The sequence below is a fragment of the Lutjanus erythropterus genome, chromosome 16 (genome assembly GCF_056507025.1).
Source record: "Lutjanus erythropterus isolate fLutEry1 chromosome 16, fLutEry1.hap2, whole genome shotgun sequence".
Taxonomy (NCBI): domain Eukaryota; kingdom Metazoa; phylum Chordata; class Actinopteri; order Lutjaniformes; family Lutjanidae; genus Lutjanus; species Lutjanus erythropterus.
In genome coordinates, this window is record NC_139332.1 from 11,953,230 (window position 1) to 11,975,602 (window position 22,373).

General features: G+C 40.5%; 1 protein-coding gene across 1 annotated transcript; it reads right to left on the reverse strand.

Annotated features, from left to right (window-relative positions):
• Positions 1-225: 225 nt before the first annotated feature.
• Positions 226-22,373, reverse strand: LOC146312775 (SH3 domain-binding protein 5-like). Its single transcript, XM_084738362.1, has 9 exons — positions 21,988-22,373; positions 20,513-20,575; positions 16,047-16,175; positions 6,577-6,741; positions 6,282-6,412; positions 5,983-6,025; positions 4,806-5,022; positions 4,304-4,678; positions 226-1,466 (listed from the first exon to the last, which is right to left on the reverse strand). Exons 1-9 carry the CDS (start codon positions 22,069-22,071, stop codon positions 1,294-1,296), a joined length of 1,380 nt encoding a protein of 459 aa, XP_084594488.1. The 5' UTR covers positions 22,072-22,373; the 3' UTR covers positions 226-1,293.

A 22,373-nucleotide genomic window follows, 5' to 3' on the forward strand; every position in this document is an offset into this window, starting at 1 on the left:
ACTCCTGCTGTTGCGAAAGAGTTTCACCAACACCCCACACACTCACACACACACAAGTATAAGTTTACAGCATGAAATGTCACATCTTTCCAAACAGAGTTCATCCCATTATCCTGCTTAAAGGTATAATTCTGACAGTTTCAAGAAGCTTAGATGACCAGTATTTACATTTATAACCTTAAGTGCAAACAGACATTGTAAAAGACTGATATAAAAATAATCAGGTATGTGTAGCACATGTTTATTGCTTATTTTGTGTTAAACAATAACAACAGTAACCACAAAACATAGTTCATATACAAGAATACAGGAGTATAAATATAGAATATCTGTCCTACAGGGTAGTATTTGAGCTTTTTTTCTAAAACACAACAGACACACACTCAAAAAAATCATTCACTCAGTTACCTCAGTGGTGGGTTGTACTCAAGAACACATTCACTCACTCATTCACAAATCCAAACGGAAGAACATTTGTGTCTCAAAAGGTTCAGTCCAGTCTGAAGACAGTCTCTTCCTTGGTTTAGTGCTCAGAGTGCTGACTGCACTCCACTTTCCTTCTTGACAATTATTCCTACAAAAAAGTCTCTAGTCTTACGTAACAAAGTGACATTTAGGAGTTATGGGAGGAGCTCAATACTCAAGGATATAGTCCAACATCCCAAAGCTTGTTTTGTCCCATTTTGATCCTCATGTGGAGATTTAGATCCACTAAAGAGGCTCACATTAACACAACATGTCGTTTAGTGGTGCCAACTGTAGCATGTTAACATCAATAAAGGTTTAACTTTGACACATCACAATAAAGTTGTAGACAAGTTACACCATTGTTGAGAGGATTGAGAGCAATGTGCTAAAAGAAAGAAAATTTGCCGTACTATACAATAGAGTTTTTTATGGCACAAAATAGGTGTGTTACTCCTTTTAGCAGAAACAAAGCAGGTGAAACCAGTTAAATGGCAACAGGAAGCAAGGAGGCTTATGAGAAATGTAGTCTTTTAGCACAAATAATTTCAACAGAGACCAGTCCTCCTGTCTGTGTTCTCACCTCTTTACAATATATCCACACGAGTTCACAATTTATTTGACAAGGATGTACTGATGTTCAAATACACTACATATAGCACCTTGAATATGACACCATCTGATGTTTGGACAACATGGAGACATAATGTCAGGTTGGTTGGAGCTGGGAGTGTCCATAGTATCCTGCCATGCTCCACGTCTTCTGCCACACAGTCCAGTTTGAGGCTTAAAGCTGGCCACAGAGTTTATGTTTATGACCGACGCTCATCAGACGCTGTTGAGCAGTAAAATGGTAGATGAGGGGATTTCAGGGCTAATGAAATGGGAGTCTTGCTCATCCCCGGAGTCCCCGGAGTCCCCTTCGTCCGTTTGTGCAACAGTCAAGGTTAGCTTGTTCAAACCGGCTTCTAGCGTTGCCTCTGCGCCCTCTGCTCTGTCACCTACAACACAGAAACAGAAGGCATGAAAAGGTGAGTACATCTGTGTGTTCTGTTGCTACACAATAAAAAACCTTCTTAAAAGGTTGTATCAGTTTTATATTACTCTGGCAAACTATGGGAAGCCATAGATGGTTCATCACCCAGATGGTTCAGAGTTTGTACTAATAGCAACTGTTTCAGTGGGAAACATTTGAGTGACTTTTGCCTGAAAATCATCAAAGGTAAAGGTGTACAATATTGATTTTGGCATTTAAAGGACCAGTGTGTAGGATTTAGTGGCATGCAGTGGTGAGCTTGCAGATTGCAAACACCTTCATGTCTCACTCTCATTTGCGAGAACCAGTGAAGCCAGTATTTGGTTCGTCCGTTCTGGGCTACTGTAGGAACGTGGAGGTGCAGCATGGCGTCCTCCAAGGAAAAGGACCCGCGCCCTCTGTAGATGTAAACGGCTCATACGAAGATACCAAATAAACAATTCTTATTTTCAGGTGATTATAAACTAATGAAAAGATATTCATGAATATTATCAATATTTCTGCCATATTCTGCCAATATAATCTTACACACTAGACCTCTAAAAGTATGCATAATACCACATTAGATAAACACAGACTAAAACATTAATGAATAATTCTGTAGTTTTGTGTTTTGTCGTCTCTCTTGTCCATCCTTCTGTGGCTTTCTGCAGGTATTTCTGCCTCTGGAGCTGCTGAGTCTGGATCTATGATTGCAAGCCGCCTACTATGTACCTACTCCTACATGTAAGCTGCTGAGCCCCCGCTGCTACAATTATTATTTATTTCTCTCTCATCCCAACCAGTCGAGGCAGATAGGCGCCCACCCAGAGCCTGGCTCTGCTTAAGGTTTCTGCCTGTCAGAACAGAGTTTTTCCTCGCTGCTGTCGCCAAGTGCATGCTCATGGTGGGAACTGCTGGTTCTCATAAATAATATTATAAAGAGTATGGTTTAAACCTGTCACAATTTCTCTTATGATTTGGTTTTGAGCTCAATTTTAATTTGAAGTCTCTCACATCATCTTACTGCTCTTACTTAAACAGAGGTCTGTGTCAGGTCTTTTTTATACACATTATCATTCTGCTATAGAGGAAAAACATCCTGGCTTGTTTGTATTTCTCTATTGTCTTGGGCGGTACTAAGCCCAGGATGCTGCAATGGTGCCCCTGCAAAACTAATGTAAGGAAACTTATTTTGGTGAAACAATTTCACATTAGGAGGCGAGCCCTGGCATCACAACGGCTAAATCCCCAGAAAAGAGAAGGTAACAGATGCTAGCTTGTTTAAATTTGCACCGCTAGGGACCAGATGCTAACTTCATGTTTTTCAGCACACAGGTTGCTACCTCATTGTTGGTTCTGAAATGCAATATAGGACGCTGCCTGAAACAGGCAGCCAATGTGAGGCTTATACCCACAGTGTATAACTTACTGAGTTTGTAAATAGTCCTTGGCAATGAAAGTTGTTTTTTAACTTGAATAATGTATCAACTCCTACATCTAATAAGATCTGCAATTAATACAAAGTGTTTCCTTTAGCTCAATTTGTGTCAAATGCCTATCAGCAGCGTACAAGGGCACTCTTTATTTGATCTGTTAAAAGATAGTGATGTGCCTTAGATATGCTTAAGGTCTGTGATATCATTTTAGTAAGTAGGTCTGAGACCTCAGTATTTGATTTGAGTTTGTCATGTATGACCTTGTTTCTTTCGCTCTCTTTGTATCTTGGTGTTTGCTCCTGACTTGTTTTGTGTTTGTTGTTTGTAGTGTCTTATAACCCCTTGAGGGCTGGGCACCTTTCTTTTGGTGCATGACACTGAAAAAAAAAATAAATTACCCACCTTACCTACTAACAAACAGCTGGCCTAGTTCTGCCTAAATTTAAATACACACATAAACCTCTAAAGCTCACTAGTTAACATGTTGTTCATAGGTTGACTAATCCGTACACAAACAGAAAAATAAAAATGGCAATTTGTGTTTTCAGTGGAAGTTCTGTGCTTGGTAAACAATAGCTGGGCACAGTGACTTCCTGGAGCCTTGTCATCACAGTGAGGTTGCCAGGTTTGATAAAACTGTCCATGTACAGAGGCAAAACAAAAGCTTGTGCTCACTTACCGTATTCAACCCATGCTGTAGTGGGAGTTGGGTCCTTGGTGGGTGGATAAACTGTTATTTGCTATTAAATAGTCACAATATGCAACTCATTTCAAAACAAAATATTTATATAGCAATAATTCTGTTCATTTAGAGCTGGTATGCATATTTGTGAAGTTTTGACAGGGCCAGGCCACTAATCATGTCCTGATTTTAGCTTTATTCTTAAAGGTACAGTATGTAATATTTAGGCTGATTTATAAGCAGAATATGGCAGAAACAGAATATATTATTTGTAAATATGTTTTCATTGTGTATAATCACCTGAAAATAAGAATTGTTGTATTTTTTTTACCTTAGAATGAGCCGTTTATATCTACAGAAGACGCAAGCGGATCCTCTTTCACAAACCAAACACTTGCTCTAGGTACAGCCTTTCATATTTTATGTGAGACTTGCGACCACCCTAGGTTCTCCCATCTGCCTGGAAGTGGTGTGTGAAATGATGTGTTTGCCATCTGCAAGCTCACCACTAGATGCCACCATATCTTACACACTGGTCCTTTAACACACCCACGTTAAATTGGTATTAATCTTCTGATCTCACTCTCAGGAAGAAAAAGTCTGGGTATATTAATGCTACACCACAAAAATACGAAAGAAAGATGAGGAGTCAAATCAGAGGTCAACACACATGTACACAGTGATGTGATGATGAACACACACCTCTCTCCTGGTCGCAGTCTGGAGAGGAAGCCCCGCTGCACTGGCTGCGAGGGCCCAGCAGAGGTGAGGCATGCCCAGAACCGCACGCTGAGTCTGGGTCATGAGAGCTACAGGGGCTCACCAACTCCAGGCCACCAGGACAGGAGGAGGAGAGGTCGGAGGAAGAGGGAGAGGAGGAGAGGTAGGAGCAAGGGGTGTAGAGCGAGGAAGAGGGGTAAGGGCAGGGCAGAGGGTTGGAGTCAGAGGTGGAGGGATGGGAGGAGGATGAGGAAGGTGAGGAGGGCATAGCACGGGGGGAGGAGGTGGAGTGAGTGTCGGTCTCCTCCTCTGAGCTGCTACTGTGACTGCCCTCTTCGTCAATTGATACAGACACCACTGAAACACACACACACACATACACATATATACACATTAAACATGCAGACATGCAGATGCACTTACAAAACAAAACAAAAAACTTAAAGGTGGATGGATGAAGTGGATGACCATCATTTCAACTCACTTGACAGACCGTCTGACTCCATCTTGAAGTTGGTGATGTCTTCGTTGTCTCCATCTCCCTCTGCACCAACACCCTGCTCCCTGGTTCCCATGGCGAGGGAGCGTCGCTGGGCGTGGATCTCTTCGGAGATGCTCTCTAGGTTGCGTAGGGCTGCGCGGTACTCAGCCTTGGCAACCACAAGTTTGGCCTGACGTTCATCCACAAGACGCTTCAGTTGCTGGGAGAAATCAAACACTTTCTTTGTAAACACACCATTTACACAGTCAGCAGTAGTGCTTAAGCTAACATGACTAAGACTAGCCATGCTAACACTGATGCTGGACTATAGCAAAGTGGCACTTTGAGCTTTGAACTTCAGCATGCTAACAGGCTCACAACAACAAGCATGTTAGCATGCTAAACTAATTGGCCTTTCCTCAGTCACGCCCCTTTCTGCTCTGTGCTCCAATAACAGTTGAGCAAGCTTTGCAAGTCAGTGGAACCTCGGCCAAATTTGTTCTTTCATGTTTCCTGTACTTAAAAATGCTATGTGCTCAGCTCGTCGAAAAAAGAAAAGAAAACCACATTCTGAAGATCGTTCTAAGATGTCGCTGGAGTCACATTTTAAGTTAGCAAGTGCTGGCAAAATGCAAGCTAACTAGCTCGCTAATTATTACCTTGCTATTTCCATCTATTAGCTAATATTAGCAAAACGCTACCTAACTAACTAGTTTATCTACACCAGTCTAATCTGCATCAATCATTAGTTAGCTTGTTACAAAATGCTAACAGACTAGCTTGATATTCTACATCAATTGTTAGCTACTAATGAGCTACTATTTTGAGATTTGAGCTTTTGCTGGGGACCAAGTTTGCTCAAATTCTAAAGGAGCACAGAGTGAAAAGGGGCAGGACTCAGGACTAGTCAACTGATCCTGTCAATCTTCACTTATGACCCAATACAAGTGTGTTGTGGTGTCTGTATTGGCAGAAAGCCTGCCCTCTGAGTGCATTTCCTCATTTTCTCTTATTATTTGTTGTGCTTGAGACGCTACCAAGCCAAAATGTAATGAATCTGACATTCTGGCATCTTTCTGGTGCGTTTATGAACAGCTCGGGCAAATCTTACTGATCCTACCTTTAAGTATAGCAAAGTATCTGAACTTTAAATTATTTAAAACCCTGCTAACATACGTACCTCAAGCTGTAGATAATACTTGGCTTTCAGTTCGAAATACGGCCTACAGGGGGAGAAAAAGAAGACAAACTGAGAGGGAGGATACGCACTGCCAACTGTCACTGGAGAAACTGCTGGAAGAATAACACTCCTCTGTGAGCAGTCACATTCCTTGGCTCTTACAAAGGGAGCACACCCCAACACTGCACAACCCACATCTGGATTGCATCAGATGACATAAACGTAGCCCCTCTTTCTCACACACAAACACACAGCGAGGCCCGAGCAGGGGCAAGAGAAAAGGAAACAAAGGCACAGACCTGGATTTGTTGATGGAGCGTTTCAGTTTCTTCTCCAACTGCCTCATGTGGCTGATACAGGAGTTGTAATTAGCCGCTGTTTTTCTGTGTTCGGCTTCACTTCGCGTTCTCGCCTGCTCAGCCTCCATGACCTGAAACAGTCAAGATAGTTCATTTTTATTGTAGAAAACCAAGCAAAAGATCAATAACATGAGTATAATCCCATCAACTACTTCCACTTCCACCATCAAGCACAAATTACTTGTTAGGATGGAATCTTTCTGTATTTTTCAGCTGTCTTGCATCATGTTCGTACCCTCTGTGTGGCATGGTTGAGCATTTCCTGCCAGGCGGAGTCAAACTGGCGGCTGTCCTCCTCCAGCAGCCTCTCCTCGGCCAGGGCAATGGTCTCCTTGGCTGCCCGCAGGATCTCCACCGCCCGCTGGAACTCCTGGGTGGCCTTTTGGGCTTCAACTTGGGCCTAGAGTTCAGAGAGAGGGGTGGTTATTATCACATCAAGTGTTAAAGTGCTGTGGGCTCAGGTTTTTGTGACAGTCTGTCAAATAGAAAGGTTCAAGGGATAGTTTGGATTATTTGTAAGGTTCTTTGAGGTACTTAACGGTAGTCAGTGTATTAGCCACAATAGATGCAGGCTGGTACACTCCCAGTTTGGAGTGCCAGCAGTTCAGAGTACCAGCATGGAAGCTAAGCAAATGACTACTGTGGACAGGGCCAGAAGCAAAGCACACTTTGGCCATTTTATTAAGAAAAAGTCCACCTACAAAAATTCAATATCAGTTTTAGCGATATTTTCACCACTTTACTTCGCTGTCACTCAGTCTTTTCTGTCGGGAAACTGTTGTTACATAAGCCAAATATCACTTTCCCCAAACCAACCAAACTCCATAGGCAAAATCAGTAATCTTATTTCACAGAGCAGAGAGAAGTCGCTGGTCTATCACTGCCTCGATCTGTTAGCTTGTTTGTGTTCTTGTGTAACTTTGGTGTTTTAAAAGGATAGTTCAGATTCACAGAATCACAGAATAACACAAATAAACTAACAGACAGAGGCAGCAGCAGACCAGCAACTCTCATGTTCTGCAAGCTAAAATGACTAGTTTTGCCTATGGACTTTGGTTGGTTTAGAGAGAGTGATATTTTGCTTACAGAATGGTGGTTTCTTGTCAGAAAGAGCTGCCTGATGGCAAGGTAAAGCGGTGAAAATATTCTAAATACAGTGTACACTAAAACTGATATTGAATTTTTTTTAAAATGGACCCTTTTTAAATGGTTAAAATATCTTTCGTTGCTGACTCCATCAACAACACCTCATTGCTTAACTTCCACGCTGGTACCCCTCTCTGCTTCTACAAACTGGGGGTATTCCGACTATGGCCAAGTATCTCATACAACCCCATTTCAAATAGTTCAAACTATCCCTTTAAATCATAGCATCATGACAGCTTAAAACCACTTAAAATTCACTTTTTGGTTATTTATTTCAAGCAAACTGACTCTGTGCTTGCTCTCACTTGTCAGCAGTAGTCTTTGTGCAGTGTGTGTGTGTGTTTTATGACCTATATTTCCTCCGGAGGAAACATGGTTGACTATGACAGCCATAGAGGGACGAAGAGATTTTGCATCGCACCCACATACACACGTGCAAACAGAAAGACAAGCGTGCCTTGATCTCATAGACAAACAGAAGCTTTGTCACTAAAAAAATCTGACACATTGTCAGTGGGCTCTCTCTGCCCACAGCTACAGTCAATAGGAGGATTATTCCCATCGTGCTGGACATATTTGGTCCCCACTCTCTCCACTCCGACAGGCATGACTTAAAGGTCAGTGTACTGGTTGAATACCAAGATTAAGCAGTTACAGTAGGTCCAATCAGATTTCTTTGAATAAGCTAAAAAAAATGATAAGAGAATTTGCTGGACAATTTGTTAATCTAATGGAGACCCTTTTCTCAGAAAAAAGATAAAACTGAGCTGACAACATCACCAGGAACATCAACGTTGGGGGCTCTCAGAAGAACATACAATATAGTATTAAAGGCAAATAAACCAAGAAAAAAAGACTTCTGTTTGAAACTTGTTTCAAGACAAAAGTAACAGAACAGAATTTAGTTGAAACATTAGCAATATGTATTGACAATGGATGCTTAATCAATAGCAATCAGGAAACTGTTCAATGAAATGTTCAGTAGTTTCATTTAAATTCATTAAATTCTAGAAAGCACATGGTCTTTATTAAAAATAAGTATTAATGATTATCAATATCGACTGAAATGAAACATTTTATCATGACACATTTTTCAGTTAATAATAATTACATACTGTGCATGTTCCTTACATATTGATTATGATGCTAGTTTTTAGGATGCTCTACCGCTACATATGAAACATGAATCAGAAGAAACAAAACCAACATCTTTGTCCTCCTACCCATCTTGGCTCGCACATTTTCATTTTGGGAAACTCAAATGGTTTATAGTAGGCAAAAGGTCACAGCTAACACATCTGTTCCAGGCTATCTGGCAAATAATTTTGCTTGTGTCAGAGGCATCCAAAATTATGCAACATGGGGCCTTACAGCTGATACTTCTCCTCTAGTCCTTTAAAAGCTGTGTCGAGTACATTTTGTTCAGTGCAACAGTTTAATGGGACACCGTTCCCTCCAAACTGGGTCCATCAGTTTTTGTAAGTGGTGAATCTGTGTAACCCTTTGAGATTTTATAACACAGTGTAAGCCTGTCAGTATGCTCCCTGTCCTGTTTTAACTGTATTGTCTGCCTGAATTGACCGTTAAATACAGTGAAAACAAACTTTCTGGTCTAGTTTGTGTTTCTATCTTCATGTCATTTCAATAGATTATTGTTTGCAATTGTTGTAGCTAAATGGCCATTTGAACTACGAAATAAAGCCATCCGTTCCTGTTAAAACTGTAGACCATTTCAGTTTCAAACATAAACTGTTTGAATTCTTTAAATATTTTTATTGGATTGTTTCCCAAAATAATAGATGATAAGAAAGACAACTCGACCCAAGCTGCAACTAAATGGTCTCTACTAAGGCTGTCCCCTAAGAGTCAACTAAACAGTTCTGATTGAGTGTAGTGTAAAAACATTCAGATCTCCACTTTTAAAAACTCCACTTCTAACAATGAAGTAGGTTACACACACTGTAGGTGTAGATGTTAGCTATGTTCATTTTTCATGTGTAACATTAATCTTTGATGTTATTGGCATGAACTTTTCTTGTAGCTAGTGCCCTGTTGTTTTTTTAAATAGATGTTCATAAGAAAGCAGTTATGCTAATGAAATGTTAACTTCAATATTAATATCAAAACTGCATAATTCAATTGGAAAGTAACTTGTACTTTGAATGAGTTATTAACCAGGTACTTTGTAAATCTTACATAGGTTTCTCTAATAGTAGTTTTCACTCTTACTTAAGTTTTGTACTTTCACTTGAGAATAGGTTGTCAGTACTCTACCCACCACAGCTATTTACACATTCAGGAGAAATAGAGCAACATTAGCATTTATTTTAAGTTGTGTTTCTGGCAACCTGACAAATGTAAGTGCATTATTCACTCTCTTTTTAAGCTCTGTTTTGGTCTCCACTATCTCCTGAGGAAAATACCTGATTCTTCGCCTGAAAGTGTTACATGCTTGTACAGATAAGCATTTAGGCTTGTGGGTTTACCTTTTTCGTTGAAATTGCCACTGGCTACATCTAGAGACAACGAGAGTGGAGAGAAGCAAGCAACCTACCTTAATGTTTTGATTTAACAGCCCACGAGATGTAGATTCAAATGTTCAATGTAGGTCAGAAACATTGAGCTTAACCATGCTAAAATGTTCTGAGGGTTGAGGGGAACTACAGATGATAATTCTCTCTGTGTGTTATAATAACGACAAGCGAGACATTGCACATTTAACAGCTTTACGTAACATTACAGACTCACAAAAGGTCAGTGTAGTTCTCTCAGCTGTTACACATTTTTTCTCACGGCCTTCCCTGTCGTTCTGTTACATTAACCCCTGTAACATGACCTCTTGCCACTGTCAGCCATACTTATGATAAAGGCTCAAACAGTGACGTACGTGCAGGTCTGCATCATCTCACAAACCGCAGGAAATCCAAAAGCTGGCATCTTTTGCGTCACTATTGTTGTGATATCTGAGTGTTGCAGCGGTTAGATATGATATCCACGGCTGTCGAAGCCCCTTAGAGAACGTGAGGAGACAGAGGACAGGAGTGGGATGATAACAGTTGCTGCTTGCGTGTAATCTGTTCGTTTGACTGGCAAAGATGAATCCCTTCTCTTTGTCCCTCATCATGACCCACTTCCCAGGCTCGGAGAAGAGAGGGGGCGCAGGGAAGACAGACGGAGGATGATGGATATTTGATGAAGAGAAACCAAGAGCAAGGAACAGAGAAGCTGCAAGATATCGATATCTTGATATGAGTTGTACATTTTAGATATTGTTATAACGAGATGTGGCATAAGTGTCGTCTTTTACCGATTTTATAAATCTGCATCACAGTAAAATGATGTAAAGTTTTGAACTTACCAGACTGTTCTAGTTGTTCTACTGTTTGTCTTTACCTTCTTAGTCATTATAGTCACATTACTGTTGATTATTTAACAAAAATCTAATTGTGTTAATATTTTGTGAAAGCACCTATAGTCATCTTTACAATAATGTCACAATATCAATATGCGGGTGTTTGGCCAAAAATATGCGGCCTCTGCCACAATTTGAAAACTTAAAGTATGTTGATATTGTCTATATCATAACATCACCACATCTAACATATTATCTGTATCTGTGTCTGTTCATCCAACAAAATTATCTCTGTATCTGCATTCGGACAGAGGACCGGGAGTGGGCGTGGTTTATACCAGAAGACATGTTAAAATATATTTCTACATCCGCATACTGAAGTCTTCGTCTTTCTCTCTCACTGTCTTTTATTATTATCATTATTATTATTATTATTATTATTATTATTATTATTATTATTATTATTATTTATTTTATTTATTTATTTTAACAAATTAAAGTTATTATTTATTCACATTATAATTTATTATAATTTATTATAATATTAAAATTAAGTACTTAAATAAAATGTACTTGAATAAAAGTAAAAAGTAGTACTGTTAAGGGGCCTTCACACATTAAGAAATTTGTCCTGGGCTCACCATGAGTTGGACAAAGAGAGACAAAGCACAGCACTTTAAGTCCTGTCTAATATACAAACAGCTAAGCTAACCTTAGCATTCCAGTTAGCTAAGGTCAAAAATTTTATGATTCAAAAATATCATAGTCCAATCTGACTGCTGACATTTCTCCATGTATTACATTTTCTCACAAGAATGTGGTATATTTTTAATGTTGTGTGAGAAACAATTTTCTTCTGTTGCGTCCGGAAGGGAACCTCCTCTCATGATCTGTACGCATCATTTCTTCATTGTGTACACTGTAAAAACGTTAAAACGATCATTTTGCAATATCTTTTGCGGGTCTGGGGTTCCCTTCACGACTTGACCATCAGTCTCTCCCGCCTCTGCTTGTGTCACTTCCATACATCTGTGGCTGCTTCTGGCTATGTCGTCACATACAGCTGTTATCTCACTGGCTGCACTCTGAAAGGTCAGCGGCAAACAAGGTCAAAGTTCGAAATTTTTCTCTCCATAGCAAAACAATGGGACAGCCAACACAAAGTGGTTTTACCGCTGCTCACGTGTGGGGGCCATTAATGTTACCGCATTACATTTTGGAAATTAGCTTTTCCTGAAAAATAATGAGCACCTTCTGTTTCTTTCACATTATTTGTGCTTTCCTAAATAACACAATCAGATTCTAGTATATCTGCATTATTTATAAGCCATATCATCCAGGCTTAAAAGGCACTGAAACTTTTGCTCTGAAATACTGTGACATACTGTCACCTTGTATTTGATATCTATCAGCGTTTTTTGTCATGGTGGAGACAAAAAGGCACACAGACGTGCCCTTCCTTCACACCGTCCTTCACAGGACTTCCTGGATGGAGCAGCAGCACACTTCCTTTCTCCTGCAGGGTCAGTGTTTATTCAGTACCTATACTGACCAAACACAGTGACTATGTGAGGCTCCTCCTTACTTCAGTTTCACAAAAAACAACTGAAGACGTGTCAAATCCTTAGCACCCTGGTGAGTAACGGGCATCAGAAGTCAGGGACACAATTTGCCGTTATCTTTAAGGCACAAAAGCCTGCTGAGCAAGGCACAGCATGCAAATGACTGAGCTCTGTTATCAGTTAATTAACTTGATGACATGGAGACCACAATATCTGACTCTCCAGGGCAAACAATGCCACGGTTTTGCTCCGAAATACTGTGACACGCTGTCACCTCGTATTTGAATGACGCCCGTTCATGTTGTCCTACTAAAGGCTGTTTTTGTCATGTGTGTGTAACTGCAGACATGACTCATGTTTAATTCATGTGTCAGACACTGTCATCTCATCTGACACCTTTGTCTCCAGAAATTCACCCCATTTACAGTCGTCGGGAGGTGAGAGATGGAGGGCGAGGAGGCAGAGGGAGGTGACTGAAACATAGGGGTGCGGCCTGAGACAGACAGCCAGACAGACAGGCAGTGGTGCAGAAGAGAATGCTGGGTAAAAAGGACAAAAGATAGGACAGTACAGGCAAATTCCTATACACCGCCCCCCCCCCTAGTCTGCTGGAATGTAGGGGGGAAAACATAGGGGTTGGGGGCTGATGAGACTGGCTTATGGGTGGGGGTAGGTGCAATATTAGTTTGTGTGTGTGTGTGCTCTGGTAGGGTCAGTGAGGGTAAGCATTTGAATCTCTTTAAAGTAGGTCATGTATTAAATATTAAATATTCATCCATAAATCATTACCAGACAACACTCCAGTTTAACCCAAGGCCTTCACCGGCTTTGCTCTATTGAATCCCCCTGACACACACACACACACACACACACACACACACACACACACACACAATGCTAGGACGGGCTTCTGATCCTTTCACGTGAACTCAGGTCCCATCAAAATTCAAAACCTCCCGGTAATCCCCAACTCTCACGTGTTACTGTCAGAAGCAGATGCTGCTGGCAGGTAGTTTGTCATATTGCAACAGAGATAAGCAAGGACACACACAAAGACACGCGCACGTACACAATCTATTTCAGTTTGACAGCTCAGCTCTGACACACAAATGTCAGCCTTCTGATGAATGACTCATAAGCTCCTTCCTTATTGGCTGAGGAGAGGGGGGCGCCGGACTCTAAATTTCTGGTGCTATCCAATCAGATGTAAGCCTCAACAGGCTGCAGCTATTAGACAGTAAAGGACATGACCCCCGGCAGAGGGAACAGCACAGTGCACCAACCACTGGGGAGGTCGACCTACTTTGCATCTACCTGGCAACAACAGTGCAGGGAGCATGAAAATTACATCTGCAACTATTAGTCCATTAATCGATTAGCTCTCAACAGCTAATTCATGGCCAGCTATTCTGATAATCTATTCATTGCTTCGAGTCATTCTAGTTCTTAAGAAAGGTTTCTGTTTATATCCACGTCCGTCCAGATTCATCTAATAAATGTAGTGAAGATTTTGAAAGAATTTGATGAAAGGTATTATAAAGGTATTTTTTTTGGCAAAATGGAAGTTTTATGTCAAATTTTGTCATAATAAGCATATGAAGTCTTGAAGAAATCCCCTTAAGGTGTTCTTGAGATATTGTGTTCACAAGAAATGGAAGGTCATGAGGCACAGTGACCCTGAACATTGACCTCTGACCACCAAAATCAAATTACTTCATCCTTGAGTTCAAGTGGACATTTGTACCAAGTTTGAAGAAATTCTCTCCAGGCATTCTTAACATAGCGCATTCACGAAAACTGGACTTAGGATACACTGATCAACATTTTTCAGTTTTTAGGGATTGCACGACATACCCTTTCTCATATTCTACACTAGGGCTGGGCGATATATCGATATAAAAATTATATCGATATATTTTTAAATGTGATATGGAATTAGACTATATCGTATATATCGATATAGTTCAAATTTGCGCTGTGATCCTTGCTCTGCTGCGCTGATAACCCGGAGCTCTCTGCACTGCTCCGCGCGCCCCTCCTCTTTCGTGCACAGAGGGGAGAGGGGCAGGGAGAGACACTCCAGCACTCTTCAACAAGCACGGAGGAAGCAACAACGGCTGCAGAGCGCGCGACGGAGGAATTGGTTAGTACACGAATAAGCAGTGGCTCAGTAATTTGGAGATGGTTTGGTTTTAAAGTATCAGATGAGCAACAAAATCACGTTATATGTAGGGAATGCGCTAAACAAGTTACAGCCAGGGGTGGAAGCACTACAAATCTTTTTCACCACCTAAAACAGTGGCAAAACTGCAGTACGAAGAGTGTGTGAAGCTGCGCGCTGCAGAAGCCCCAGCTGCAAGCCATCTGAAAACCCGAAAAAGCTCCAGCCCCGAAACAAAGCCCACTGCGAGCCTCATTTCCCGCAGTGTGCCTTATGAAAAGAAAAGTGACAAGTGGTGTACTATAAGGAAAGCGGTGTCCTATCACATTGCAAAAGATATGGTCCCTGTTGCAACTGTGGAACAAGTCGGATTCAATTTCAATAAGCCATTTATTGTTGTCAAACTAAAAAAATGTTTATTGTACTTTTCTCATGAATAGATTTATTTCAGAAAAAGATTGGCCTATTTTATTTTATAGGCTATTTTTATTTAAGATATATTTTTATTTAAATGTGCACAGAGCTTTAATTTCAAAAAAGGTACAGTATTTATGTTTAAATTTTATTATTTGAACAACTGAGCATTTTTTTCATGAACCAGGTGAAGAAACCTGTTTATTATTTATTCATTTGATTTTGCCACTGTTCACTGAAATAGCCAGTTTCAATAAAACTACTTGTGACATGTCATATTTAGCTTTGACCTTGACTGAACATTTGCTCTCACTTTGCGGAAAAAATATCGGGATATATATCGTATATCGATATTCGGCCTAAATATATCGGGATATGACTTTTGGTCCATATCGCCCAGCCCTATTCTACACCAATATCGGACGATACCAGTATCAATCCAATACAGCTTTTTATCCCTCTCTTGAACAGTTAAGCTGTTAATAATACCTTTAATGTATTAATACCTGTTAAATTATACACTTTGCTTAATCTAGCCATAAAAAACATCATGCTCAAACTGTGAAACAAATACCCTATTACATAAAGGAAGCCTACAACATGATTCAGTTCTACTGCTGCTTTTTTTTATTTAAACTTTGTGAATCTGGGCAGTATCAGACCGATATCTATACTGTGTATCTGGTCGGCTCATCCCTAATGAAATTAATTGTTAGTTTCAGCCCTAATGAAAACACAGACTTCCAAGATGAAGCAAAGGAAGAAAGTCAGATTATGAAAAATATGTTGAGTCTATCAGGTTCAGTGCATCTCAGAGTATTCCTCCTCCCCACGCTGAGCTGGTGTGTGTGTCACTATCTTAGCGCACAGAGGTAAGAAAGACTGAGTTTAAAAATAGACCTCACGTGACTGTTCTCCCTTTAAGTAGATATAAGCTGAGCTCTTTAAACTTCTCATTGCTAATCCTCAGTAAGCCTGCCCTCACACTCTGTCTGCCGACCTCAGAGTCACTCCTGCCAATACATGCGCGCGCACATGTGTGTATAGTATGTGTGAGCATGTGTGTATACCTGTCTTGCTACTTTGCGGGCTTCCCAGTACGGTTTGGAGTCGTCCACAGCTCGTCCGATCCTCTTCACCTGCTCGTCCAGCTTTACCGTTGCTTCCACCAGCACGGCACGAAACCGCTGACGGCAGTCCTACACACATGAACACACAAAGATGTTGGCTTTTAAACTTATCAATCAATTTATCTGATCTATAGTTATGATACTGCATTTAAAAGATGCTGTGGAGGTGGAGCCTGGAGGCAAAGCTGTGAGAAATGAGGAGGTGAAAGAATTTTTAGCTATGCTAGCAGCGTCCGTCGATGGCCAGTCTGTGAGTCTTGGTTAAACAAATTTAGTGCTAATTTGCAGATGCTAGCATGCTAACACACTAAACTAAGAGAATAAATATGTTAAGCATACTTGCTAAGTATCTGCATGTTAGCATTGTCAATGTGAGCCTGTTAGCATGCTGATGTTGCAATAGACTCTAGTCTTGTTCGTCTATAATCAGGGGTTCACCAAGTTTTTCAGCTTGAGACCCAAAAGAGAAATTTACTGTCTACCTGGGACCCAAACTTACAAAAATACATTCCATGATATCTACATATACACACTGATAAAGAACGCAACAAAACATGATTTTAAAATGTATATCAAATGAATTTGTTGTGTCCACTGAAACGCTAGAGGCCTTTTAATTTGAAATGGAAACAGGAATTGTTGACAGCATGATAGAGTAACTTGAGCAGATCAAAACAAGGATTTGCATCAAAATATTGTGGTGACGCCCCACATTTCCCATCATGCCTGGAGTGAGTTGTCTGTTAAGTTTTCTATTTAAACAAACCATATGTAAATTCTGCCGCTAGGGCTCTCTCACACTGAAACAATATCAAAAGACATAGTTTGCTGATGTCGTAAAGTGGCATGGGATCATGGGAAGTGTTGTCTTTACTTTGAAAGAGCCACCATAGCTGATGAAAATTTATCTGACCCGACTCAATCAGAAATCATGTTCATGGACAAGGTAATATTAAAGTCTTAAGTTGGCTGGCTTCCTCTCTCACTCTCTTGTCCGACGCGTCCCGTGCTTTCTCGTAAATTATAGCAACTAGCAGCCGGCAACGAAATGCACCATTGAACTACATTGAATAAATCATGGATTTGTCTGGGTTTGACCATTGTTGGAAACATTTGGGATAATGTAATACACAACACAACAAAAAAATAACATTTTTCTGAGCATTTTAGATATTTTAAAATGAAATTGTTGCATACTACAGCTTAAACATTTCATCTAGTACCATCATCAGGGCAAGGTTTTGATTTATCCAGTACTGTACAAATGACATCAGCCTCACAAGAGTGTTGAGTGCTTATTTACAAAGCTAGGATGTTAAATTTAACTACAACAGTGAGCATGGTAAACACACCTGCTAAACATCTGCATGCTAGCAAGCTGCTGATCAGCTCAAAGCACTGCTGTGGCAGTCTCACATGAGTGTGAGCATGGCTGTAGACTTTCAGCTCAGTCAAGGCACTCAACATTGTCAAGGTCAGACTGTTTAAACAAAAGTTAAAAATCAGTTTTGGTCATTTACTCAGCATGACTCTGTGTATTTACACATGGATTGAATGTTTTTAGCATTAGCCAAAAGTTGGCTGCCTTGTAGTTTTGTGCTGCCCTGCTGGCCCTCATTATTTTGGCCTTGCGCCTCCAGGGCAGCTCCTCTAATTCAAGTCATCCCTAAACCATTACCCACATACAAGCACATACATTCATGTACTTAGCAGATGTGTCTCAGGGTGTTGTTGAGCTAAACTTATCTCCATTTTTAGTAGTGAATTATATAGCATAAGTGTCAACATTTTTGTTTGTGTGTGCGCATTTTTGGCAAAAAGCCTGAGGTTGCACTGTGACAGACCTGTTATTCATAGATGAGGCCTGTCACCATCTTATCTATACGGCAGGGTTACTGAGGCCAGCCATCTGTTTGTATGTATGTGTTTGTCTGTGTGTGTGTGTGTGTGTGTGTGTGTGTGTGTGTGTGTGTGTGTGTGTGTATATACAGTTGTGTCTGTCTTTTACAGAAAGGAGAGTTTGAAAGGCAGCGGCACCTGCATCCTGTCCTCCATAAAACTGGCGGAGGAGGAATAGAAGAGAGGGTAAAAGAGGGAAAAGGGAGAGGGCGCTACAGGAAGCACAATTCCTGTGACATCATTACGTTTTTCCGACTTCCTGTTCCTGCGATATGAGATAGTGACACAGCATGCAAGTCTGGGAGGTTTATTCTGTACGCTGCTGCTGGTCATCTATACTTAATGGTGGCACACATTCTTGGCGTCGCTGCCTCTTATATCTCTGCCAGGGCACATGAGAGGTTTACCTTCATGTTGGCAGAGTAGAGAGGCTCATATCTGAACATGGATTTAACCTCATTGCTTCAGCTTTGCCTGAATCCTCTGAATCTACCGCACATCGTCCTTAATCAACTCCAGACTCTGCAGCAAAAACAGCCCCGCAGCCTGCCAGTGGCACTTTTCACATTCTTCAGCTCCCGGCGTTCACTCCGCTTCTTGATGAATGGCTTTCTTTCTCTTTCTGTTTGCTTAGAGCTGTGCGTATATTTATATCACTGACTCTACTGACACAACTGTTGCTTGACAAGTTCGCCAAAGTGGAAGTAGTGGGGAAAAAAGTGACATTTTCCAAATTAACAGCATGCAATACTTGATTCCTTCACTCCAGATGGATACAAATAATCCAGATCTGTAATATTTATCCAGCATTCAGCTTGAAAACATGTATTAAAGGAGCAATGTGTGAAATATAGCCACCTGTTGAAGTAACTCCAAAGATATAGGGGGCAGCATATCATCATCATCATTATCATCATGGCTCTCGGTAGCTTACTATCTGCCGTTAGCTCATTTAGCCCTGCAGCTACAGGCCCTGTTATGACTTGAGTCTGGCATGCAGCTCCAAACATTGGTGGAGTATTTTTGTTTACACGGTGGGCAACGGAATCAAGTTAAGCAGCCTTTCTGTGAACACGGCTGAACCGACCAAGGCCAGCTTGATGACAGGGAATACTGAACTGAGGTGATTTACGAAGGCTCCAACCAGGACTCCGACTCCAGGAGCAATGAGGACGACATGTGGGGAGAAGAAAGGCATGAAGAAGAGAGGAGCGAGAGGGAGGAAGCCATAATATTTTCACTTATAACTGTAGCATTGGATTAAAGCTATAAGTTGTAACATTTCTGCATCAACATGTTGAAAAACGCAAGAAATATGTTATATATTTTGTTGAACTGTGTACTTAATTTATACCAAATGTTTCCAACAACATGAGACAGAACAGAAATCTGTAATTTACCGTACTCAAGAAAACGGTACATATCCTGCTAGCCACCTCTAGCTAGTTGTTATAACTTCCGGGAAAACGTGATTCACTGAATGTGTCACTGTGAGGAAGGAAGTCAGTGCAAGTGACTAAAACTTTAATATTACCTTCATCCATGCACATGATTTCTGTCTGAGTCATGTCAGCTAGGCCTTCATCAACAATGGTGGTTGTTAAAAAGTGAAAAACACCCATGATCCTAGACCACTTCACAACGTCATCAAACTACTTTTGATTACTTTTGTTACTGTTTTAATGTGAAAGAGACCCCTAGGGTCAGAATTGACGTGTTACACATCATTCCTTTAAGTAATATATAACAAATTCCATCCTCTCCCTCTGGCTCTCTGTCTTTGTTATAAATATTCAGCTCTGGTTTGTGGTGTTTGGACTTGAGTGAAGGTCTAATGAGAAACAGAAGAGGCCTACTTTGAGGAAAAGAAAAACTGTGGCCTGCCTCTGGAATGTTTTTACTTTTGCTGAACAGTAACCCCTCCAGCACGTATGTAAATCCAACCTACCATCCATCTTTCTGCTGTTCCTCACTGCATTTTACAGCCTCTTTCCTCTTTAAACGTGTTTGCTGTGTTTTTAAAAGAAGGCTGAGGGAGTTGCGAGGAAACGAGGAGAGCACTTGGGATTTAGATCGCAGCAAATGTGCCGTTCAAATAATATATTTAACATTCAGATCATATTTGTAGCACTGAGAGTTCACACAGTGCAGTGTTATTATGTGGGAGCGACAGTCGCTGCTTCAATTTTTCCACATTTTCCCTCAGAAGCAGTTCCTGCTTTTAGAAAATTTCCATCTTTGCAAGACATTCCATGTCTGTTTCTATGCAGTGGCCTCGTTGCTAGGCAAATTCCTGAAACACGTATTGAAAATGAATTATCTTGCAGGGTTTCTCGCTTGTTTAGAGCAAAACATTAGATTTTAAGTCTGAAACTGAGACTTCATGGCTGCTTGACATGGGTGTTTTTGCAGCGCAGCTTCGCCGTGCCTGGAAGTCTTTACACCACAGCAGGGAGAGGCATTAATGACGATGACAACAATGTTGATGCTTGGTTTTGTTGTCTTACCTCAAGCTCACTCTCCCAGCGGTTAATGTCATCTGTGGACTGGTTTAACTTCTCCAGTTCTCCCTGTTTACAGAAAACATGGCATGCATAGATCAGCACATGGAGAGAAGGGAGGCGTAAGGTTAACACAGATTGTGTATCTGGAGGCTAAACTGTGTGACTTCTGTTTACCAAATTACTGAGCATGCAGTGTTTGTGTGTGTGTGTGTGTGTGTGTGTGTGTGTGTGTGTGTGTGTGTGTGTGTGTGTGTTGAGAAAGCATTAAAAGGAACAAATAATCTATTTATGAACTGCGTGGAACATTGTACATAATGACTAGAAAGCACACTCACTTAACACTTGATTACTTTAAGTGGGACTGTAAGTGCTATGATACAGTAGGGGAGACCCTGGGCAGTTGTAACACACTGTTTTCAACAAAAACAATGAATTTGAAGGTTATTTTTGGCTGTAAAGTATTTTTCTTCTGACTGCAAATTTAAACTTATATTACTTTTATCTTGAGGTTATTGGTTAAATGAACATGAATGACCTATGCTAATAGGTACTCTAAATTTAAATGTAATATTGCTTTCAAATTAAATAAAAATAATTAGAATCTATTTTCCACTACAATAGATCTGCAAAAAAAAAAAAGAAATTAACTTTGAATTAGGGCTGTCACAATATCACCATTATTGTGGCCAAAAGAATTTGTGTTAACGATATTACTGTGATATCTATAGAAAGTTTTAAACTAATAATATTTCTATTGGTTGAATTTATCTTTAACTTTATTTATTGTGCGTTTTGTCTCTTTTGGGGCAAATTAATTACACTCAAAATACAAGTGTAGGAAGGTGGAACTGAACTTCTTTAAGAGCATACAGCATGTTTAAGAGGTGCTGAATTGCTTACACATTATTATCATGTGTATTATTAACATGATTTCAATAGTGCATTTTAAAATATCATGATTATCATCAATACTGGTATTTCATGACTGTCATGTGACTTTCATGACCTACTGTGAATGCATACAATAACATTGAACAGAATTTGCACCACATGCAAAACAAATCATAGATAACATTATCAGATACTACAGCAGTAATGTATTAACTCTGAGGTGTGCTGCAACAACTGCCCCCATCAGGGGAGCAACTGTAAGTCTGATTTATGACATTAAATTTAATATTAAAGTCTTGCCCTTATTAGTGAAAACATATTATGTTGTAAATTAGCATACACATTTATGTTTCTTATATCAAAAGATGACCAGTGTATTTTAATTAGCCTGTGAGTTATGACGGAAAATGTAAAAATTGTTACAATTGCCCCCAGTCTCCCCTTCATATAATGAAGTGGTAATATCTGTGTGAGGTTCACGTTTTTTCTACCACACAGCCTGACAGTTCTTGTCACCGGGCTTCACATTAGTCTCAATGTCACTTTCACTGGTGGCAACATCTGGATCTATTAAAAGCCAATCTCACCTGGATCCTTGGATCCACTTCTTCCTCCTCCTCAGGACACTGCGAGTCTTCCTCGCTATTATTCCCATTCTGTAAAGGATCCATTTTCAGGGTATCTGGAGATTTTTTATTTTTTTTTTGGCGAAAGAAACTGAAGGTTCTCACTGCAAACAAAGCGCGACCCCGGGGTGCTGCCTGCCTGGACAGCGGGGGTGTCCAGCAGTAACTAACCTTTCCGCAGAGGACACTGCATGTCTCAGGGTCGTAGAGGTTTCAGTTTAAAGGAGCAGAGGAGTCCCGCTGTCTGCAGAGGAGCGCGTCTGCCCGCAGGGAGATCCTACACTCACTGAAGAGGAGGATCACAACCTCAGGGATCATCGACAGTAGACCAACTGTGGAAAAGAAAG